General features: G+C 46.5%; 1 protein-coding gene across 1 annotated transcript in view; it reads left to right on the plus strand.

The window, feature by feature from the left end:
• ABCA13 (ATP binding cassette subfamily A member 13) overlaps window positions 1-22,829 on the plus strand; it is a 340,662-nt gene that overhangs the window by 209,044 nt on the left and 108,789 nt on the right. The window contains exons 44-47 of the mRNA XM_047695838.1: window positions 7,483-7,732; window positions 14,009-14,107; window positions 19,088-19,157; window positions 22,417-22,535. Coding sequence (XP_047551794.1) covers window positions 7,483-7,732; window positions 14,009-14,107; window positions 19,088-19,157; window positions 22,417-22,535 — 538 coding nt within the window. The remainder of the gene's footprint in view (window positions 1-7,482; window positions 7,733-14,008; window positions 14,108-19,087; window positions 19,158-22,416; window positions 22,536-22,829) is intronic.

Raw genomic sequence — 22,829 nt, forward strand, 5'->3', positions numbered from 1 at the left:
TCAGATGGAGATATTCAGCAAGAGGAATGCCATATTCATGCCTGATGATGCCGCATATGTTCTGCAGCCCATGAAATAGGGAGTAATTTTGACGTTCACGTTGTATTGCTCAAGGAATACATTTCACAAAGCTGTCGTTGTCACAGAGGGTGACTCCTCTGACAGATCTGTGCAAAACATTGGAAAGCCTTCTGGAAAGTCTTCACCATTCTAGAGGAACCATTGCATGAGGGACACTTGGGGCTCATAGGAAGACATCAAAATATCCACACGAGCAGGAGTTTGCAGAGGGTTCACTCCAGCCCACATGGGTGACTTTGAGGGGCTCAGGACGTCAGTGGGGAAAGTCACAGCAGGTGTGGTGGAAACAGCAAGAGACAGAGAATCAGGAGTGGAGCTGGAAGGTGGGACTGTTTCTTTGCCTCTCACACTCCAACTTGAATGGATGAGGACTTGCTTCTTAGGGGTGAGCAAACAAAGTGTTTCTTGAGATGGAATCGCTCCTGGTGAAGACGCTGTGAAGACTGTTGAAATGACAGCAAAGGATTTAGGATCTCCCCTGTACCTAGTTGATAAAACAGTGGCAGAGTTTGAGATAACAGACTTTAATTTGGAAAGAAGTTCTGTAGGTAAAATGTCATCCAACAGCATCGCGAGCTACCAAGAAGGCATTCGAGAGAGGAAGAGTCCATCAATGGAGCAACGTTCTCTGTTGTCTTATTTTAAGAAATGTCGTGACTGCCCTCCCCTTCAGCCACCACCACCCCGATCAGCCAGCACCCACCAACATGGAGGCACGACCCTCCACGAACAAAAATATCATGATGGCCTGAAAGCTCAGAGGCTGGTTAGCATTTTTTCAGCAATAAAGTACTTCTAAATTAAGGGAAGTATATTTTTTTAGACCTAATACTACTGCACACTTAATAGTGTAAATGTATCTTTATATGCACTGGAAAACAACAAAAAAAAGCTATTTGACTCACTTTATTTTGATATTCACTGTATCATGGGGGTCTGGAACTGAACCCACAATGTGTCTCGTGCCTATAATTAAAACCCATTCCCAAGGAACTGTACCGTTGTGCTTTCCAGACAGCTCACCTGATTCTATCTCACTGGGTTGGTGAGAAGAGATGAAATGATTTTAGCCTTTTTCTGTGTGCTAATGATTTAGAAATCCCAGATCATGACTGGGGTGCTGTGGGAAATATCTGTAATACCCAGTCCTCAACCAACTTACCATATTTCTGTCTCAGAATCTCCGTGCGTTAAGATTTTTTCTGTTCTTGGAACACCCCCTGCCCCTCCATCCCCCACCCCCCCACACACTGGCCACCCTCCCTTCCTGCAGCCAATATTTGTCTACTTTGGGAACTCCTGGCATGGCAGACTCCTTGGAGAAGCCTCCCACCCACCATTATATATGTTACCCTGTGTTGTTCAGGTTGAATGGACATGTTTTTGTGACATGTTTGACTCTTACGAGTTTAAGAGCCTCCTTTGAGAACGGTATTTGAAGAGATAACCTAAGGACCCAGGATAGAGTTTATACATAGTAAACACTCACTGTGTGTCAGTCTCCAAATTTAACTTAGTTCAGAAACTCTCCTCAACTGGGTATATTTATAAATAAGTGAAATGTTTCAATTATATTGTTACTATTTTTTCAATTATATGATTCTTAAGAGTTGTTTTATCTCTAAAATTCTGTAACTCAGTAAACAGAAAATGATACCTTTTTTTAAAAAAAAGATTTTATTTATTTATTTGTGACAGGGAGAGAACACGACGGGGGAGAGCAGAGGGAGAGGGAGAAGCAGACTCCCCCCAATTGAGTAGGGAGCCTGATGTGGGGCTCGATCCCAGGACCCTGAGATCATGACCTGAGCTAAAGGCCAATGCTTAATGGACTGAGCCACCCAGGAGCCCCAGAAAATGAGAGTTTCTATTTCATAAAGCTGTGCTTCATTTCCCGAATATGTATACAGTCTTGGCAAAAACAATTATTGACTACAAAATGTATAAATATTTATTGTTGAAAAAAACGGTGAAGAAAATTAAAGTAGCCATGTTCTTAGCACACAAAGAAATACAAATTATAAACTTTTAAGAAGGTTGAGATGCATGTACTACTTTAACTTTCCGAATTAAAACACACACACATACACACACACACACACACACACACTTTATCAAATAGTATATACAGTACCGAAAGCTTTCCATAAAAGAACTTTCCACTATAGGGCACCTGGGTGGCTCAGTCTGTTGTGTTCAACTCTCAGTTTCTGCTCAGGTCATGATCCCAGGGTTGTGGGATTGAGTCCTTCATGGGGCTCTATGCTGCGTGTGAAACCTACTTGAGATTCTCTCCCTTTCCCTCTGCACCTCTCCCCACTTGCAGTGCTCTCTCTCTCAAATAAATAAGTAAATCTTTTTTTTTCAAAAAGAACTTTCCACTGTAAGTACATTTACCAAAATACTAACCTTTACAGCTTAATATTAGTATATTTAGTAAGTTCTATTAATTCTATGTGTTATCTTGTAACAGTTTTTCATTTGGCATATTATGAATATTTTCCTACAATTATATATTTAATGCTTTAACCCTATCTCTTTTTGGCTAATACATGCTGTTAATATTTTGGGTCATACTTCTCCATCCACCAGCACCCCCTGCCCCATTTTATTGAGCCATATTTGTGTATAGACTTTTTTTTTTTTCAAAAGATGATATAAGCCTATCTTAATTGCTTTACTCACTGACTCTGTGTAATAAACATCCTTCCTATCAGTGAGATGTCATCTGTATTATACGTAGACTAATACGGTAGAGCTGTGTTGTAACATCTTGCTACTATATTCTGTAAGATGTAACAAACCACCTTATTTGATACATTTGATGAATTTCCATTTTTTATATTTTTTATTTTTTTAAAGATGTGTTTATTATTATTATAGAGAGAAAACATGCGTGTGTGCAGGGGAGCGGGGGTGCAGTTAGGGGCAGAGGGAGAGGGAGAGAGAGAATCTCAAGTGCACTCCACACTTAGCATGGAACCTGACACAGGGCTGATCCCAGGACCCTGAGATCACAACCTGAGCTGAAACCAAGACTAGGATGCTTGACCAACTGAACCACCGAGGCACCCCATTCTTTTTTTTTTTTTTTAATAATACAACTGTTGGATTGGGATTCATTAATCAAAGATGGTTCATATTTGTTTCCCACAGAAAGTCCATACTCATCTGTTTCGTTAGCATGGAATAAAAAGGCCCATTTCTTTAAAAAGGCAATAATTTTAGGCATTCATGTTATTTTTAATCTTTACTATATTATAGATCTGAAAACTTCATTGTTGCCCTATTTTCTAATATATACTGGCTCTCCTGTAGATTTTTTTTAAAAAATTTTTAATTAATATATAATGTATTATTTGCTCCAGGGGTACAGGTCTGGGAATCATCAGGCTTACACACTTCACAGCACTCACCATAGCACATACCCTCCCTAGTGTCCATAACCCCAGCCCCCTCTCCCTCCCCCCTCCCCCCACAACCCTCAGTTTGTTTTATGAGATTAAGAGTCTCTTATGGTTTGTTTCCCTCCTGATCCCATCTGTTTCCCATAGATTGTTTTAATGAATTACATATTCATGCATGCTATTTGCCCACTTTTTGTTTGGAATATTCATTTTTTAAAAATTGACTTGAAGGTATTACATTTGTGATACTTTGTTTAAAACGCTTTGAGAACATTTGGAGGAATCTAGTAATGTGAAGATCAGATTCTGGGGTGTATGCTGCATCCGTGAGAATTTAAGGTATCCCCCACAAGGTATTAATGTTTAAACAATTGAAGCCACCAGACCAAAAAAAAAAAAAAAAGAAAAAAGAAAAAAAGAAATCTTTGGACATTTTTCCTAACTAATTTGATGGTCGGGGTAAATTGGAATGCCTAATTATAGATGTCACTAGATTCTTTAAATAGAATTACACTCATAAGTCAAATAAGACAATTCATAACAATTTGGTCCAGCATTTTAATTTTGTTTGTTAAATTATTCATGTGAATACTTTTATGAGTTTAGCCATAAATATTTGATTGGTGGTTCCTTCATGACCATAAATTATTTCAGTCCTTCATTTTTCTCATTTATGTTCAGTGAACATACAGGAAGGTGGGGAGAATTTATTTTTCTTAATAACGAGAAACGTCTTTCCCCACAGAGTTATTGAGCCTGTCTGATGAGCATTTATGACGGCTGGAGGTCCACATCATACCTGTTCTGATCATTTCACCAGGGTGGTGATAAGAATCCTCATTACCAAGAGGGGAAAATATAACCCTCTATCTTCTGGCTGAGGGAACTGACATTTGGAGAGGTGGGGAATTTTCCAGAAGTTGCACAACACGTTGGTTGGTGGCTGAGTCTGGATTCCAATCTGGGTCAATGTAGACTGAAAGATGGAATCTTTGCCATCTCCCAATGACTGTCATGACTGGTCCTCTCTGATCCAAGCCTGTGGGCAAATAAATGGCCATTCTCTGAGCACGCTCCTCCATTGGCAGGCACATTTACGAGGTAGACTCCAAAATCTAGAAAGTTGTGTTTTGCTTCTGTTTTTTTTTTTTTTTAAAGATTTTATTTATTTATTTGACAGACAGAGATCACAAGCAGGCAGAGAGGCAGGCAGAGAGAGAGAGAGAGAGAGGGAGAAGGAGGCTTCCCACTGAGCAGAGAGCCCGATGCGGGGCTCGATCCCAGGACCCCGGGATCATGACCCAAGCCGAAGGCAGAGGCTTTAACCCACTGAGCCACCCAGGCGCCCCTGCTTCTGTTTTCTAAGCACCTGGCTGCATAGACGAAACCTTCCCTGGTATAAACAGGTGTCTGTAGGCACCTCCCAATGTAGGCGTGTTTGAGCAGGTGCAAGGACTGGCAGGCAGGTGAGTGTGGGCAACTAGATGGGGATGTCACAAGATGCTTCTTATAGGCGACTTCGAAGAGTGTGGCTTTTGATAGACGATGACTGGTGGCTTAGTGGGGTCATAAGTCCTCTTCTGATCATTCTGTCCCTCTTGACCCTAAACAGGGTGAGGCGTGCTTCTGTGCCAGAGAGAGGGAAGAGTACTAGAAGCATCGCCTGTTCCAATGAGGAGATGCTGGGTGGGTGCCTGGATAGGGCTGCTCACCAGAAACACCAAGCCATCATTAGAAGCCTGGAATTTTCAGCCCTATCTCCATCCTCCAGGGAGGGGAGAGGGGCTGGACATGGAGTTCAGGGTGGATCATGTCTGTGTGATGAAACCTCCATAAAATCCCAATAATAAGGGCTCCCAGAGAGCTGCCGGGATGTGCTGGGAATGTACTGGAGGATGCTGGAAACCCCGTATCCCTTCCCACAACCTCACCCTACACATCGCCTCCATCTGGCTGTTTGTCTGTGTCCTCTATCCCAGCCCTTCGTAAGCTGGCAAACAGAAGTACCCGTTTCCCCGAGTCTGTGAACACTCTGGCCCATTAGTCAGACCCAAGGCATGTGTCATGGGAGACTCTGATGGACGCTCTGTCACTCAGAAAGCACAGGTAACATGCTGGGCCTGTGGTTGGTGTCCCACGCTGGGAATGGGCTGTTCTGTGTGACTGAACCTTTCCCTGTGGGGTCCCACACTCTCCAGGGAGTGGTGTCCGAAGTGAGCTGGTTGTGGGACACCCAGGTGGTGTCATGGAGAATTGCTTGATGTGTGGGGAAAGGCCTCACATTTGGTGACCAGAAATGTCAAAAGTGAAGGGTTATCTGTGAAGGTAAGGGATGCCTGGTGGCTCAGTTGGTGAGGCTTCTGCCTTTGGCTCAGGTCACGATCCCGGGATCCTGGGATTGAGTCCCACATCGGGCTCCCTGCTTCTCCCTCTCTCCGCTCATGCTCCATCTGTCTCTCTGTCTCTTTATCAAATAAATAAATAAATAAATAAATAAATAAATAAATAAAATCTTAAGGGAACAAAAAAAAGAGAGAGACTCACAGGGAGGATGGAGTAGGAAGCGCCTGGGCATTACTGTGCTTAGGAGGGACAGTGACCTGACTTCCTGTAGAGGTCTCAGTGGGTCTGTCTGTACATGCCCCGTGACTCGTTCTCACCTTCCCCAGGCTTTCTTGGTACCAGCCCTTTCAGCTCTACCCATGTTGATCGCAGCACTCGATTACCCTGGGTTGGGTCATTTTTTAATATTTTTCTCTCGGCCCCTAGGTGATGTCTTTTTTGAGGACAAAGCCGGAATAGTCCGGAACCTGCCGCAGGACATTGACTCACTCCATACATATGTAACAAAGGAAGGACTTAGTCCACAGACATGTTTTGTCCCCAGCTGCTCCTCTCCAGCTCTGTGCTCACTGCTGTTATAAATAATTTATCTTCCAAAATGATTGCTCTGGGGGACTTTAACCAGATCCGCTGTGCTTTAGTAACTGCCTTTCCGTTGGGTATTTGTAAGCAGGGCCATCAAGTCAGCACACCTGACCTCTTAGAAGGCCACCCTTCCCGTTCAAGTACTTCCTGTTGGGTTTTCTGGAAGGCTTTGGAAGGGATTGCTAGGAGGAGCGGGGGCATGGCTGCGTCCCTCCTGTGGACAGGGATCGGGGCTGCAGACCTTTGGTCCACTTCTCGCTTTCCCCTGGTTTTTCATCTTCACACTGGACGTGAGAGTTTTCGGTACCAGCTGCTTGGATCACCCTGGGACAGGTCTACTGCAGCCTCTTCTGTGTGGCCCCCAGATGGCCCCTCTGATAGGGACCCAGCAAGGGGAGCAGGACAGCCCCAATGTGTGCTCAGGCCCTGCTGTCCAGCCTCCCCTCCTGAGAATGGCTCTGTGAGGGTGGGTCTCGGAGCTGGCGGTGGAAGGAGAAGAGGGCCCGGTGGCTGAAGCCTGGAGGGTTGGGGGGCTCACTTGGAGCTGGACATGCGCTCCTGGAGACCCCGCTGGCCTCTTCTCCACCAGGGATGCCCCCCTGCCCCCAGCAAGGTGAATAGGCTCCAGGGCTGGGGGATGGTGCTCCCTGGGCCTGACTTGGACGTCACCTGGGACATCTTCAGGAACGACTGGGCTGTGAGAACAAGAGGTGTAGCAGGAGAAGGGAGGCAGCAGAGGGGGCTGACCCCCTTGGCACCCCCCCCCCCCCCCGGCGTGCACCTGGGGACATGAGGTCCCATTGCTCTTGGGTTGAGTCCACATTCAGGAGCACGCTGCACTTTCACCAACAGGAGAACTCTGTCCTTGCCCTGCCAGGTCACAAGACATCCTGTGTATATAAATTTCCAGTGTCCCCCTCAGTGTGGGGAGTCAGAACGGGGTTGCTCCAGCACCCTGAGCTGCCAGAGCCCTGGAGGGATCCCCAGAACCCAGAGGGTGTTTGTGTGCATGTGTATGTGCACACACCCCTGACCTCGGGCTGGCTGCATGTCCCTGTCTCTGCAGATGATGCCCCAGCAAGGACCCCGCCTGCGTGGGGCAGTCCGCGGCCTCTGGCTCAGGCCACCGCCCTCCTGGTTAAGCGGCTCCGCCACACACGCCGGTCCTGGAAAGGCGCCCTCTCCGACCTGCTGCTGCCCGTCCTCTTCGTGGCCTTGGCCATGGCCTTGTTCATGGTGAGGCCTCTGGCCATCAACTACCCTCCCCTCAAACTGACACCAGGCCATTACGACAGGGCTGAAGCTTCTTTTTTCAGGTAAGAACCTTCTTTTTTCCCCTCTTTTACTTCCAAATTATGTCAGGATTATGAATAACAGTAACTTTGATCTTTTTTTTTAATGTTTTATTTATTTATTTGAGAGAGAGAGCACAGCAGGGGGAACAGCAGAGGGAGAAGGAGAAGCAGACTCTCTGCTGAGCAGGGTGCCTGACGCAGGGCTCGATCCCAGGACCCCGGGATCATGACCTGAGCCAAAGGGAGATGCTTACATGACTGAGCCCCCCTAGGTGTCCCAGTAGCTTTGATACTTTTAAGAATCTCAAATATATGTGAGGTTTCATGATTTTGGAGCACTGGGTTCAAGAGGGTAAGCCCATGGACTAGAGATACTGAGTTTTTTTCCTACTCATGCCTACAGACCAACGATATAGCTTCACCCCTAAATCAGGCGCAGGCAGAGCCCGACAACAGCAATAACTGAGCACTCTGAACAACAGACTATCTACAGTGACGTGAATGTGGGCTCTCCCCGGTACTCACGTAGTTCTAGTGCCGACGCGATGAGCTCAGGATGAGTGACTTGAAGGTCTGCCTGGAGGAAAGCCAGTTACAACTGTGGGTGGTCCACAACCAGAGCTGCGGATAAGAGGGACTATGGGGTTTCACAGAACCCTCCTGGTTGGCTCTGGGACGACAACCAGGAGCTGTATGCCTGTCTCTGCAGAGACACATCTGACTTTTCTCTCGGGGTGGGAATGAGCCCATATGCGTCCCCAGGCTGGAGGAGGTCCAGGTTTGCTGCCCGTAAATTTGGAGTTTTATAGGAGATGAATTTGCATAGTGTGTTTCTAGGGGGTTAGTTTTACCTCTGGGGGCCAGACTGAGGGACCTCAGCTGGTCCCCCGGCTCCCCAGGATGAGGCAAGCTTTTGTCCCCTGAGCTCTGCCCCATGCTGAGAGCATCACCAACCTGAATGACCAGGTACAGCTCTCCTTCTGGAAGGTGATGCTCACATATCTGGGGACCGGGCGCGGCGCATATGACCAGGGGGAACATGGAGTGGAGGGCACGATGAGCTCTGCCTTTGTCAACTACATATCCATACTGAAAAAACAAGCTTAATTAGCCAGACTCTTGGGGCTTCCCAGTATTAGTTGCTTTTACAACGATGTGTAATTTGGAATTAGGTTTAGACAAATACAGGCAGAGAAGGTGAAATCGATGGCACACTGTCCAGTTCATGTCTTGGTCCTTCCATTACTTGTGCTCTTCCTCTGTGTGTCCTTGTGATCCATGAAGCCTGGGATTAACTCACAAAGAGGATTCTGCTCTGTTTCGGGAAATGTGGACCGGCCCCAAGTGTCCCCTCTGCAAGTGGGCTCCTTTTCCTTCTGCCTAGATATTTTATGTTCCTGCCCTCATCTTCTCCGAACTGTTTTAAAGGAACAGACCAGAAGGACAGCGTCCACTAAGGTGTTCTGGCCCAATGTTCCCATCTGTCCCACACTCCCCAAGTGGGAAGGAGCTGCAACTATCCTGAGTTGTTTAATTATAAAATATGTTTCTTGAAAAATGATAAGCATAGATACACAGTGTGGGGTTGTGCCAAAGTGGACAGGGTGTGGTGCTCTGTCTGGGGGTGTCCAGGAAAGCCTTCAAAAGGCTATCGCGCCTGAACTGTGTCTCCTCAATGATAGTTTGGTGCTCCCCAGGCAGGGAGGAGAAGTTTCTCCAGATAGAGGAAGAAGTATGAGCCACATGAAGAGAAACGAGGTAATCCGGCAAAAGTCTTTTTCCTGGCAGGTGCGGAAGGTGTTCCAAGCAGAGGCCATATCCTGCAAGGACAATGAGCAGCAGCATTAAGAGGCTGTGAAATGTGGGCCGTGATCTAATCCGGTTTAGTTTACAATGACATTTCTTAAATGGTTGTTTCATGGAGAGCTGTTCCTTTGGGTATCCATTCTGAATGTCGCTAAAGAGATTCCCTCCTTCTGTTGGGACTGATTGAGCTGCAAAACAAAGTTAAATAGGTTTGTTTTTTATAAACTTCTCAGAGCTTTTAGTATGTTGAACTGGCCACACAGAGCCAGATTTCCTCTGTTTGCTTACTTCGAGTCAATCCTGTAATGAGCATCTCTCTGAAGCCTGCGGAGGCTAGGACTGAGCGTATGTTCCGTACCCCATTATCCCAGCCCTCTGCTTCTGTCTAAACACACTCCAATTCTGTATTTGTTGTGAAGTGTACAAAAGAATCCCATGCATCTGAGAATGACCTTTTTCACTTCATAGTGCATGACTATGCACTTCCATACTGTTCCATGTTTCTGCATATCATTTGTTTTGAATATTGGACAGTATTCCGTGATATGAATATACCACAACTTATTAATCTTCTCTCTTAATGATGGACATTAGGAGCTCTTTCCAGGTTTTGTTTGTTTGTTTGTTTTTGCCATTGTGAACGGTGCTGCGTGAACATTCTAGCATATTCTAATAAATGTCTAATAATAGTTATACCCATATAAGAGCCTCTCATGGCTGGTCCGAGAAACGTAATTGCTGATCACTTGCAGAGTATGTAAATATCCTACTTTAGGAGATAATGCCAAACTTTTTTCCAAAGCGGTTACAATCTTGCATATATGTATCGTCTTCGGTGCCTTTATGTATTTCTTAAAAATAGCCACCTTAAGAAAATGTTTATGCCAAAGAGGTGTATTTTGGGGAGCCATAGTCTACATTGGTTTGCAATCAGAGTTTCTGGATGCTGTTGTCCTTTTCAGAGTTATCAGGAGATGGTAGGTAGCGCAGCTTCCCCCCCCGCAACCCCGCATGCCACCCCCCCACTCCTCTCACCCTCCCACCCTCCCACAGTCCCCACCACCCCTGCAGCTGCCTGTTTGCCTGGTTCTCTTTTCTTCTTAGATAATATTTTCTGTCTGTAAGCTTATAGGATTTCTTCTTTGTTTTTAGAGTGTTGGGATCTTTTTCTTGTTTTTGTTTTTTAATCTTTTTCTCAAGGGATCTGCGGATTTCAGTCCAGGGGGCTCCATTAACAACAGGAAGCCCCTTTGGGGTGGTGTTTAGAAATATGTATCTGTTCTGTACCAGCAAGCTCCCTGGGTCACTCTGATGCTTGGTAAAATTTGTGAGTAACACGGAGAGAGAAGCAGTATCCCATTGGGTACTGCCTCCAGAATCAGGATTAGGCACTGATTTTCACTTTCTAGAGTCTGGTAATGACAGATTTCACTTGGTTCTAACAGCACTTTAAAATATAGCTGAGGATTTGAAGGCAAGCACAAAGTAATAGTTTTAGGAACAATCATTTGAATCTTCAGACCACAAGGGACAATTTAAAGCCAGTCTTTTTTTTTTTTTTTAAAGCAGTGATCTCTAGACCTAAGCAAAAACCTAGTAGAAAGCAAACCATAACTTTTAAACTTGCACTTAGTAAGTCTAGTAAGTAAGCTCCAAGCAAACCACTTCGTAGATCAATATGTTTTTCAGAAAAAAAAGATTTTAAACTTTCATATTTGTTCTTGGATTAATGGGTCAAAGGAAAGCAATCCAGAGTGTTTCCACAGATGCCACAAATAATGTTTTCTTTTTATGGGCAACAGTTCAGTGGAAAATATGTCCCTTTCCTTGTAAACGTGTTTTCTCATTTGTCAGAAACTGGGAGGTTGTTTATGCAGAGGTCACAACGCCGACTTAGGAGACATTACTTTGGTGTAAATTTCAGCGTGTTTCATCACTGTCCTTTCTGTGCACTGCTGTACGGAATACTATTAGGTCAACTGTAAACCACCCGAATACTTAAAAACCTTTGTGTGTTTTATGCAGTGGGGAAGATGGCGTTTTCCTATAAGTAATTACTCTGTGCTGGATGCTACAGCCATGTTCCTATCCTAAGCTATGCACAGGTATGGAGCTGAAAAGAGTTGTCCTCTGCAGAAACACAAAACTGATTTGTTGTCATGAATTGGTCTTTCTTTTCTTTTCTTTTTTTTTAAAGATTTTATTTATTATTTATTTGACAGAGAGAGATCACAAGTAGACAGAGAGGCAGGCAGAGAGAGAGAGAGAGAGAGAGAGAGAAGCAGGCTCCCTGTCGAGCAGAGAGCCCGATGCGGGACTCGATCCCAGGACCCTGAGATCATGACCTGAGCCGAAGGCAGTGGCTTAACCCACTGAGCCACCCAGGCGCCCCTGGTCTTTCTTTTCTATTAAAATTGTTCCTCTCTGAAAGTTAAGAGGTCAAGGAAGACCATATTTAAGGAGGTAAAATATTTGGGTAGTGATGAAGGATTAGCCCAGTCGTAAGATCAGTTTGCTTCATGAATTATTTTTGAGAATCTACAGTGTTCCAACTGCAGTCCTAAGCCTGGTGTCCTTTCTCCCCTGGATCGTTTTCTCCCGTGATGAGAGGGGATCATCAGTTAAAAACTAGTGGTGATGTCAAAATCCAGTGGTGAAGGTCTCCAGGCCACTGGGCAGGAACAGGAGAGAAGAGAGAGGAGGGCTCACAGGAGAAGGAACTCAGAGCTCAAATGCCGCTGATGACTTAGAAGCAAGTGCAGGGAGAGGGGGTGCACTTTTGAGGAAGCTGCAGGGCAGGGGAGGAGCTGCCCAATCAAGGTGGTTTAGTGGGCGGGGCCAGGTGGGGCGAACCTGGATGGGCGGGGCCAGCTGGAGTCAGGTGGAGTTGAGATTGGCTGGGAGGGGCGAGGGGGTGGCCAGGTGAGGTTGGGCTGGGCTGAGGTGGGTCTGGCCAGGTGGGATGGGATGGGATGGGATGGGATGGGATGGGGTGGGGTGGGGCAGGTGAGGGTGGGCTGGGCCTGGCAGGGGAGGAGTGGTGCGGCGTGCAGCCTTCTGGGAGACAGTGCTGGGCAGCTTTTGCCCAGAGATGGCAAGGTCCGAGGAGTGCTGGGGGCGCTTGATTCCCTTCTCAAGGCGCATAGGTAACGAGGAAGGTCACGGGGGCGGCAGTTGGTCAATGTGAAGCTGAGGAAATATTATTTGGTGTGTTGGAGGCTCACTGAGGGGATTAGGAAAATTTGAAATCTCGGTCAAATCCCATCTGGGCAGAAGGCTGCACTGTGGGAAACACTGAGGTTCCTTTTAGTTTTGGGCTTTTATTGGTGCTTCTGGGTCGTGGAGGTTCAGTAAGACTGAGCAGCTCGACACCCCCCCCCCCCCGTATTTGATTGCCGGGGAGATTCAGAACCGTGATCGGTTATCAGCATCTTGCTGTCCGTAAGCAAATCAGGAGACGCCGTGTTTGGGCAGGACACTGGGATCTTACATTCCTTACAGGAAGCTTCTGTTTTAAGTTGTTTAAAATGAACCTTTGTGCGCATTTGTTAATGTACCTGTTGCTTTCCAAAGAGATTTGAGGCCACCCTCTACATGTAAGTAACCGCTCATGCTAGTAGTACATCATTTTTCTTTATCTTGGGGGAAAGCGTTCCCTACCATGTCTATTCAGAAGCATTTTGAATAAATGATATAAGTTCTGGAAGTAATAAACCTCCTTTCTTTCGGAAATGAAGTAGTAATTCAGAGTTTTAATTACTTCAAAGAGGCCACTCCCAATGAGTACAATTTAGACAGATTTAAATGCTCTTTTTCTCTCCATTTTCTCAAGTCAAGGTATCTCTTTCACTCCATGTATGGAATGTAATAGAGTTTGTTTCCACACCTCCCCGGGTTAGAGGAATAGTGTGTCCGGGCAGTGTCTTTAGCAAGGAAATTAAGCCTTGGCTGTTCCTCAGCAACTATCACCTGACTTGTGATGCTTGCGCCAGTAAAATAAATATGATAATTGATGTCTACTTAAAGCACACACAGGATTTACTAAGAAAATGGTTGTTCCATATAGCTCACATATAGGAAAAAAAAAAGCATAAAAATACAAACTTCTATTGCAGAGTGGCCAATAGAATATTCAAACAAACCAGAGTTCCAACATTAAGAGAATTTTTAAAATAGATTTTAATATATTAATGTGATGAAACCTTCTATAGCCTTTAAAATTTGTTTTAAAAAGCCATGCAAAAATGCCAAAGATGACAATGTTGCAGAAGTGAGAAGATGAGGACAAGAAAACAGTGTGAGCATTAATATGTAACAATTAATATGTAACAATGATTTTGCTTTACTATACTAACTCAACAGTAAGCGTTATCTGCGATCACAGATCTAAGAATCATGTGCCCCGATCAGCTCAGCTAGGGTGTGCTGTCCTGTGATCTCTGCCAGCAAGTACTAACACGGCCACCTTATTTCTTTTGTCTTCCGATAAAGCAGCCGCGGGAGTGGGATCGAGGGCCAGGAGCTCACCCATGTGCTTCTGCGGAAGTTTGGAGATCAGGATCCACTCTGTGCTGATTTGAACCCAAACCTGTAAGTATCGGTTGTCTTTGTGAGAGTGTGCCCTCCACCCACAACCCTGCAGACCCCGAGAACCATCTCCCTGCCTGACTTGTCTTTCCCCTTGCAGGTTCATTTTATTTTCTTTTTAAAAGACTGTAATTATTTATTTTAGAGATGGGGAGAAGGCACAGAGGGAGAGGGACAAGTAGACTCCATGGTGTGAGCACAGAACCCACCTGAGGCTCCATCCCATTACCCTGAGCTCATGACCTGAGCTGAAATCAAGAGTGTGTGGGGTGCCTGGGTGGCTCAGTTGGTTGAACGACAGCCTTCAGCTCAGGTCATGGTCTTGGAGTCCCAGGATCGAGTCCTGAATCTGGCTCCCTGATCGGGGAGTCTGCTTCTCCCTCTGACCTTCCCCCTCTCATGCTCTCTCTCTCTCATCTGTCTCTCTCTCTCTAATAAATAAAATCTTAAAAAAAAAAAAAGAGTGGGTGGATTAACCCACTGAGCCACTCAGCTCCCCCACCCAGCCCCCCTTGCAACATTAAGTGACATACATTAGCCTAAGGAGTCAGTTAGGCTACATAGTTGCCCCTTCTTTCCTTGGTAAACACAAATACAAGCTTTATATTATAGCTAAGAAATTAATAATTAATAGTATTCAATTTGTCTGATAAAACCCAAAGATAAAAAGCATGAAGTAGCAAGTAAATATGAAATGTGTGGTAACTTACTTTTAGGGAAAACTTGTACCTAAGAAAAGACTGTATTTTTTATTTTTAACCAAAGGAACTTAAAATGGTTCACCTGTTCGAGGTGAATTACGTTGAAGATTTTTTTCCTTCTAAGATTTGAAAGTGATAACATCGAGACAACTTTTTAAAGAAACTCGTGAAAGCCTGCCTTTCTTCGTAAAGAATTTCCTCTCTCCGTTTGCTTGACTGTTACTTATTGAGCATCTACTATAAGAGCAGTGCAGTGGGAGGAACCGGGGTTGATGTCCGACCTGGCCCTGCTCCAGGAATGGACAGTTCCGGGAAGAGCACGTGGGGAACGTGATAGAACCACAAGGATGTATTAAGTACCAAAGTGTACGCTTTGGAGTCATAAATATAAAAATCTAGACAATAATGCACTATTGACAGTAGGTTTTTCTAATGGGCGAGGACACATCAGTGCATTAGTCAAGTCATCAATCAGGAGGGAATAACTATTAGGGGCTCGGTATGGACGAATTAATGGGAAGTTAATTATGTCGCCTCACTGTAGTCTGGTGTTGAAAAACAAAGTAATTCCGTTTACTAAGCAGGAGCTTCCATGGCAATACCATTGTGTCCGCCCCTTTGCTGCACCCGGGGTGGGGGGGTGTTGAATGTAAAACAGGCTTGGAGAAACTGACCAGCAGCCCAGGGCCTGCAGAGAACTGGGCTGGCCCTGCCTGTGGAGTGTGGCTGGCTGATCAAAGGACGTTTTTTTAAAAAAAGATTTTATTTATTTATTTGAGAGCAAGAGAGATCGCACACAAGCGGGGGCTGCTGCAGAGGGAAAGGGAGAAGCAGGCTTCCTGCTGAGCTGGGAGCCTAATGTAGGGTTCGACCCCAGGACCAGGAGATCTTGACCTCGGTCAAAGGTGGACGCTTAAGGGCTGAGCCACCCAGGCGCCCCCAAAGGACATTTCTTTATCGAATTTCTCCAGAGAGGGGAAAAAGTAGATTCAGTGCTAAGAACAGCAGAACATATTTAGAATTGCAGTTCCTTTCCTGGCACTCCTGATGGCTCCCCATCCTCACCCCTCCCCAGGCTCAGAACCCCCTCCTTCAGCTGCTCTCCCCACCCCCTGCAGCTAGCTCACCCTCCTTGGTTTTTCTCTTCAGCCTTTCTTTTCCTTCCAGAATCTGTGTGTTGGTTTTCTCCTTTCTCTGGGGAAATGCACAGGGTCTATTCCTATTTTGTAATCTTTCCTGCTCCTTTGTCTTGGTCACAGGGACAAAAGGCTGGGGGCTGCCTCACTCAAGAATGTTATTTTAGGGGCTGAAGGCTTTTCCTTTCTTCCCTTCTAGGTTCTTTAGCAGGTCTAATAATTAAATCGTTGTAAGACAAATGAACGGGAGAAAAACAAATTTAATTAGTATGTATGGGAGCTCAAAGAAGTGACCAAAGCAATCGGCTGGGACACCTTTTAGACTAAGAGACAATACATTTGTAAAGAATCTACAAAACAAAGAGGTTTGGGCTTGGGGTAGGCAATCGGTAAAGAAGAAACAAGGTTTGCTTATACAGGATTCTCCAGAAAAGAAGAGAGGGTACCTTCCTCAGGGAGACATTTCTCCTACTTTCAGGACAAAGGGTCTGAGTGCCTGGCCTCCACCAGCTCTTTCCTCTGTAAATTTAATCCAAAATAATCAATATATCACGGTTGCATATTTTGGGGCAGACTGCCCTGGGCCCATCACTATGAATACTTATATTAATAATTTCTGCCCATGTGACAGAAATAGGCTTGATTTCCTAAGATCCCAGATGGAAGCAAAAGGTTTTCCTTAAGACAAGTAAATTTCCTCCTGTAAGTGAAAGCTAGTCTTGAATTTCGGGATATCTATATTTTCCTTTCCTGGCAGACTTGACCAATCATTTGATTGTTAAATTAGAGGAATCATTTTAAGATACTAAGTGGGATTCTGCTTACCGGTTATTTTTCTGTTGAGTTCCTCTGAGTCTCCTATGGAAGGGTATGATGATGAATGCCTGACTTTTACCTCTTTTTGTACGGAAGGTAATAAAGAGCTCCAAAAAAATTAATTGTGGTATAAGCCTGACTTAAAATACAAGTTTTCCCATCATAATACATGATGTGTTATTTAAATTTTAAAATGTGCTTAAAGTTGCCAGTTTTTGAAAGGCAACTTGTAGCTTTCAGTATTTAATTTCATTTTACCAGGTTTGTGATTGGGTGACACTTTCCCCTCCGTCTCTGAGGCAAAATGGTCCCTTTGCCACCCATGCTTGTTGATGCTTTACAGAGAACAAAAGTGGAAGGAAGCAGATTTTTTTTATTTCCACTGAACTGTGAAAGCCAGGTGGGGAGAGGTGGAAGGTCATTTCCATGATCCGACAGTCTGTAGCAGTATGAGGAACCGTCTCGTTGTCCTCTGACTCCCAGGGCTCCTGAGGTTGGGTCCGCAGCTAGGAGCAGCCGGTGACACATTCCTTCGGGGGAGACTCAGGATGTTGAGGTGAAGCCCTGAGATCCAGAGGAGTGCGCAGATCCGCCCTGGTGGGGAAGGGGCAGAGAGCCCGGCACCGGCTGCCAGAGCCCACATCTCAGCTCTACCTTGTCTCTGCCGTGTGTCATGGGCAAGTTCCTAACCCCAGCTCTGTTTCTGCATCCCGGGCTCCCGGTTCTCTAGAAAGAGCAGCGCTCAGCTCAGGTGGTCCTGTTATTGGACCGGGTATCTGTTCTGAACTCAGGTTCGATGGTTCGCCCCTGGAAACCTGATACTTGAGGGACAAAGGGTGGTGGGTGAGGAAAATCTGCTTCATTCAGGAAGCTGGCTATCTGGGAAGATAAGGTGGGCTATGGTCCCAAAGGCTATCTTCTAGGCCAAGCGGGAGAATTTTAGAGGGGAGGTGCTGGAAAAGCGCTGGGGTGGGTGGGCGGGGGGGTTCCCTGCCAGAGAAGTGAGTGCTTGGTGCTGAGTCACCTGTCCACAGGACCCTGAACGGACTTGCTGGCATTGGCAGGTGTTCTCAAATGCAGTCAGGGCTGGTCTTCTGGGAAATTCTGGTCCTTCACTCTCCAGGCCAGTGGTCTGCAGATCTCCAGGCGAGTGAGTGAGGTCTGCTATAGACCAAGGGGCTTAGGTCGTCCTCCAGCAAAGAAGTGTCGGCTTGAAGCCAGTTCAGCCTTCAGACGGGCTGGGGTGCCCTTGCTGCCCCCGTGGGAAGGGCTGTTGTTTCTTTAGGCAAGTTTGTGTCTCAGGGCCCTTTCCTCCTGAGATCAGGCCGTTAGGGCAGCTCCCTCCTTCTGAGATTCAAAATGCATACCAGACAGGAATCTCAGCCTCCCCTGCATTCAGGAGATCCGAAACCCAGCATTCCTGAATGCCGCATCCCAGACCGGAAGAAGCCAGGTTCTCGCTGACCTGCTTCCGTGGACACAGCAAGGGTCTTCTTGTCGTTGCCTGGATGCATTGCACCTTGGTGGGAGTACGTGGGAGCAGCACAGCCCAGAGCCAGGAGCTCAGGGCACCAAAGACCTGTCCTACTCAGTGTGACCTTGGACGAGCTCTCTCTCAGAGCCTCCATTTCCCCTTCTGAAAAGTGGGGCCAGCGGGACCTTTTGGCAAAAATCCCGGCAGGGTGTCTGTTGTTTGGGAAATGTTCGTTTCCTCCCTTCTTGACCAAGTTTTGAGGAGAGAGGGATGATTATTACTAAAGCAACTTCTGATTTATGAGCATCAGGAAAAAAGAGATGGAGACTCCAAGGGTGAGAGCCCCCGGGGAACTTCAGGATGAAAGGTTTGGAGCCACTCCACGAGGTCCTTTCCTCACTGTTTCTGTCCAGCAGCCTTGCTTCATACTGGAAAATTAATCCTTGTTTTTCTTTAAATGCTGATTAAATCGCTGTGTCGCGCCACGAAGCTGAATTAGCAGCTCCTGTGCTTATTGCTTGCTGGAGTGGTGCGCAGAGCGGAGTGCCCGAGAGCAGGTGTCTGCGCAGGCAGACGAGCCCCCGGCCCCGGCGCACTGTCCCCAGGAGCTTTGGTAGCACTTTTTGTACAGCCAACCAAGTGAGCATCATTTAATAGAATGGAAACATTGTCATTGTAATGAAACGTTGTCATCAGATTAGCAGCTCAAACTGTGAAGACAAATGTAAGAGCTCTGCCTTCTGCAGCAGGAGATGACTATCTCCTGAGCGGCTCTGGGCTGATGCAACTCGCTTTTATGGAAATCAACGAGCTCTGTAATCAAAAGATCATCCTGAGTCTCTCCTTTGTTTGCTAGGAGGAACTCTTCATGCTGGCGCGTGGATCCCCCGTCTCAGGCCCGAAAGCCCGACTCCTGCGGCTGCCTGGTAGGTTTCTACAGTGTGTTTCATCCTTTGTAGGTTTCAAACCTCAAGTCACAAAAACGAGCTTACTCCATCTACGACGTCTCCAACGTCTTCATTACAGTTAACTCAGGGAGCTTCTGCGACTCTCTGCTTGACCTGATTAGCTGGTTCTGGGAAAAGTTACAGTACACAGAGTGGACATTTATATGATATGATGTTCTGTGGACTCTACAGCGACCTGGGATATTTTGTGGGCTCTACAGTGACCCTGCTACTCATTTTTTGCTGTTCATGACCATTGACATCTCTGACAGCATTTAATAAGCACATTAATCTTCAATTCATGAGAAAGAAGGTAGAATGGCCTTTTGGGGAGACATTTCCCCCAATTTTAAGGCAGGATGACCTCCAGCATCCTGTCTTATACGTGCTGGAGTGTGGAGAGCTGCATAGTAGAAGCTAAGGTACCACCTGTCTCGTCCGATTACGGCTGTCCTACAGAAACAGATGGGGGTATGGATTCCACTGTTAAAGCGGGGCTCTAAGCTCTCCGCTCTGCGCCAGGGTGGGAATTGGAACTTACTTGGAAAGCTGACTGGAACTCATCTCAAAGCAAATGTCAAAAGGTAATTAATAAGAAAGCCTCAGCCTGTTAGCCACACTCGCCAAGCTAACGTGCAACCCTGATTTCTAGAAAGGAAAAGCAAGTCTCAGTTGAAATGGACCAAGGGTCTGTTAGGAAAACATGGTCCCATGAAGCCCATGTTTCCAGGGGTTTTCTGTTTAGTGGAACATGGGATATATTTCTTTTACTAGTGTAGTGACTTGAGGTTTTTTTTCTGGATGGAACTGGCCTGTTTTCTTTTCTGATGCAGAGCGTGGGCACGGTGAGTGAGAGCAGTGGCACAGCCCTGTGGCAGAGGCGTGGTTGGTGGCTGACCTGAGAGTTTGCTGAGACTCCACCCATGTCCCCGGGGCCTGGCTGTCCCGCTGCTCAGCCGTCTTCCGTGCTCCTTTGCAGGGACAGCCCAGCTACCTCTGGCTCCCGGTTTTTTGGACGCAATGATGGATTCCTCCCTCTCTTGTTTATACCCTTCTGTTATGAAACCACTAATTTTTCATTCTGTGCCCTTATTCCTGGCCTTGATTTAATCATTCTGTTCAATCGGCACCTTTTCCTGTGAGCTACCTTAGCTCCATTGTCACTAGACTGGGTGTCAGTGGCAAAGAAACGAATGACAGAGATGTTCCTAAATTCACGCCAACTTGCATGAACCATAACATTGCAGTATTATGCACGGAGGGAAGAAAGGTTCCTGTGAAATAGCCAGACAAACCTCGGACATGCAGATTGGGACGCACTTTGAGAAATGCTGTTCCACACGTTGGGAGGCAGAGGACTCTGGTCCAGGAGACGGGACGTCCAGGTGGAAATCAGACCTGCCGCACGGAATGGTGCCGCCTTACAGGCTGGCCCAGAGGGGCCGCACACGGTGTGCGGGAGGACTGCCAGTACCCAGTGCTGGGTCTCCACTCTCCAGAGATCATGCTGAGCCCAGTTACTGGAAGGCAAAGTATTTCTCTCCCCTTAAATTCACAGGTGTCACCCAGAGGCCCCAGTGTGCATGAATACGCCCATTCCCTGGGGTTTTCATTGATTGTGTGAGTCTCTCCGAACCTACAGCAGTGATCCGGGGCAGCCCTGCTTCTGAGGGGGGACATGTTACTTTGTGGACATGCCACTGCAAGGGAACTGGAATCGAGCTGGCTCCGGAGAACAAGGGGTTGTTTCAGGCTTCAGTGTCCCGGGAGAACCCCAAGATATGACTCAAAGCCTGCCATCAGCAAAGAGCGTGGCTTCCCACAGACTGCGTGGAGGGAGCACTCGCTTCCTGTCTCTGCTATAATGACTTGTCATAGATATGGTGCCTTCAAGCAACAAGTCCATCCTATCACTGCCTCGAGTCAGACGTCTGAAAACCGGTGTACAGGGATGAAATCAGGGTGCTCTGCCTGGAGGCAGTGACAGGGTCTGTTCCTATCCCTCCCAGCTTCTGCTGGCTCCTTCCTTCCTGTTCCTTGTCCTCCTCCTCTCTCTCTGCCTCTCCCTCTTCCAAGGGTGCATGTGCCTGCTTTAGGGCTTACCCTGACAATCCAGGACAGTCTCCCCTTTCCATGCTTACTTGAATAATGTCTGCAAAGTTTGCCATCAAAGCCCTTACAAGTACGTTCCTGAGATTCAGACCTGACACCTCCGCAGGCCAGTGCTCAGTTTACTACAGAGGGCATGTTGGGGTGGAACCAAACAGATAAGATTAGAAAGAGAAACCAAGGACATGTTCTAGTGCACCTGACTTCTTGATTGGAATTTGAATTTTTCTGCAAGGCAAGCACCTGAGTGAACCCAGCTGCTCTAGAGAGATGTGTCCATCTAATCCAGATGGATTAGAAAGGAAGCTGGAGGTAGGGAAACCAGACAGGGTGTTGCGTTCCCCTGGACTGAGGTCACTGACATCTGCAGAAACTGATAATGACTCTCATTCCTTTCCCTGTCTTTCCTGTCCATTCGATCACAAACCTGGAAGCCTTATCTTGAATTTATCTATGACCTTTACTTGCATCCTTTTACAGGTGTCTGATCCCTTGAAACCCAGGAGCTGGGGGAGGCTGGGTTCACTTCCAGCGTGTGGATGGGAAAGCTTTAGAAGCTGAAGTGAGCTCCTGGTATTGTAGCTGCCTGAATGGGTTGTCTTTTCTAGACCGTTCTGGGAAACAGAGTCTGGATCCTGATGGTGCTGGGGCGAGCCTCTCTGAGCAGCGATGAGTCCGTGGCTCTGGGCAGGTGTCAGCCCTCCCAGTGAGTGCTGGACCAGAGCCGTTTGGCTTCTACTTACAGGACTTCTTCGAGAGACATGGTCTCTTGAATTCTCCTGTGTAGTGACCCTCAACTCAGTGCCTCAGTTTCATCAGATGTCAGATCACCCCTGTGGGAGTATTGTTCCCTTTTGAGTTCTTGCAAATCCACCCAAACTTGCATGCGGAGAAGGATGTGAAGTTCCCAGTCAGAACCTCGGGAGAAGGTCACGGTGGGATTCTGGTATAATTCTCAAACGCAGGTGACTCTCAAGGAGCTTAGCAAACCAGAGCACGGAAAAGCCTGCAGAGAAGTTATGAGAAAAGGAAAACGAAGCTGGTGAAAGTCATGTTGAAAGTGATTTCAGAGAGGCTGTGTGTGGGTTATAACAAAGTTTCTATTTTCCCTCTTTGGAAACAATTACAGAAGTGTCCAAACACAAGCGCTGGGGCTCCCTACCTGACCAACCGCCAGGGGCACACTCTGCTGGACCTGTCAGCCTTCCACCTGGAGGAGTACTTGCTGGTGCCGTCCGAGAGACCCAGGTGGGTCCAGATTGTCCCTGGGTCTTTTCTGTTCTTCAGGTCACTCTGGGAAGCCTATTGTTTCAACTGCCAGCATTTTTTTTCTTTTCTTTTCTTTTCTTTTCTTTTCTTTTCTTTTCTTTTCTTTTCTTTTCTTTCTTTTCTTTTCCTTTCCTTTCCTTTTCCTTTCTTTTCTTTTCTCTTTTCTCTCTTTTCTTCTTTCTTTCTTTCTTTCTTTCTTTCTTTCTTTCTTTCTTTCTTTCTCCTTTTCCTTCTTTAAAGATTTTATCTATTTGAGAGAGAGGGAGAGAGAGA

Source organism: Lutra lutra, chromosome 11, assembly GCF_902655055.1.
Source record: "Lutra lutra chromosome 11, mLutLut1.2, whole genome shotgun sequence".
Classification (NCBI taxonomy): domain Eukaryota; kingdom Metazoa; phylum Chordata; class Mammalia; order Carnivora; family Mustelidae; genus Lutra; species Lutra lutra.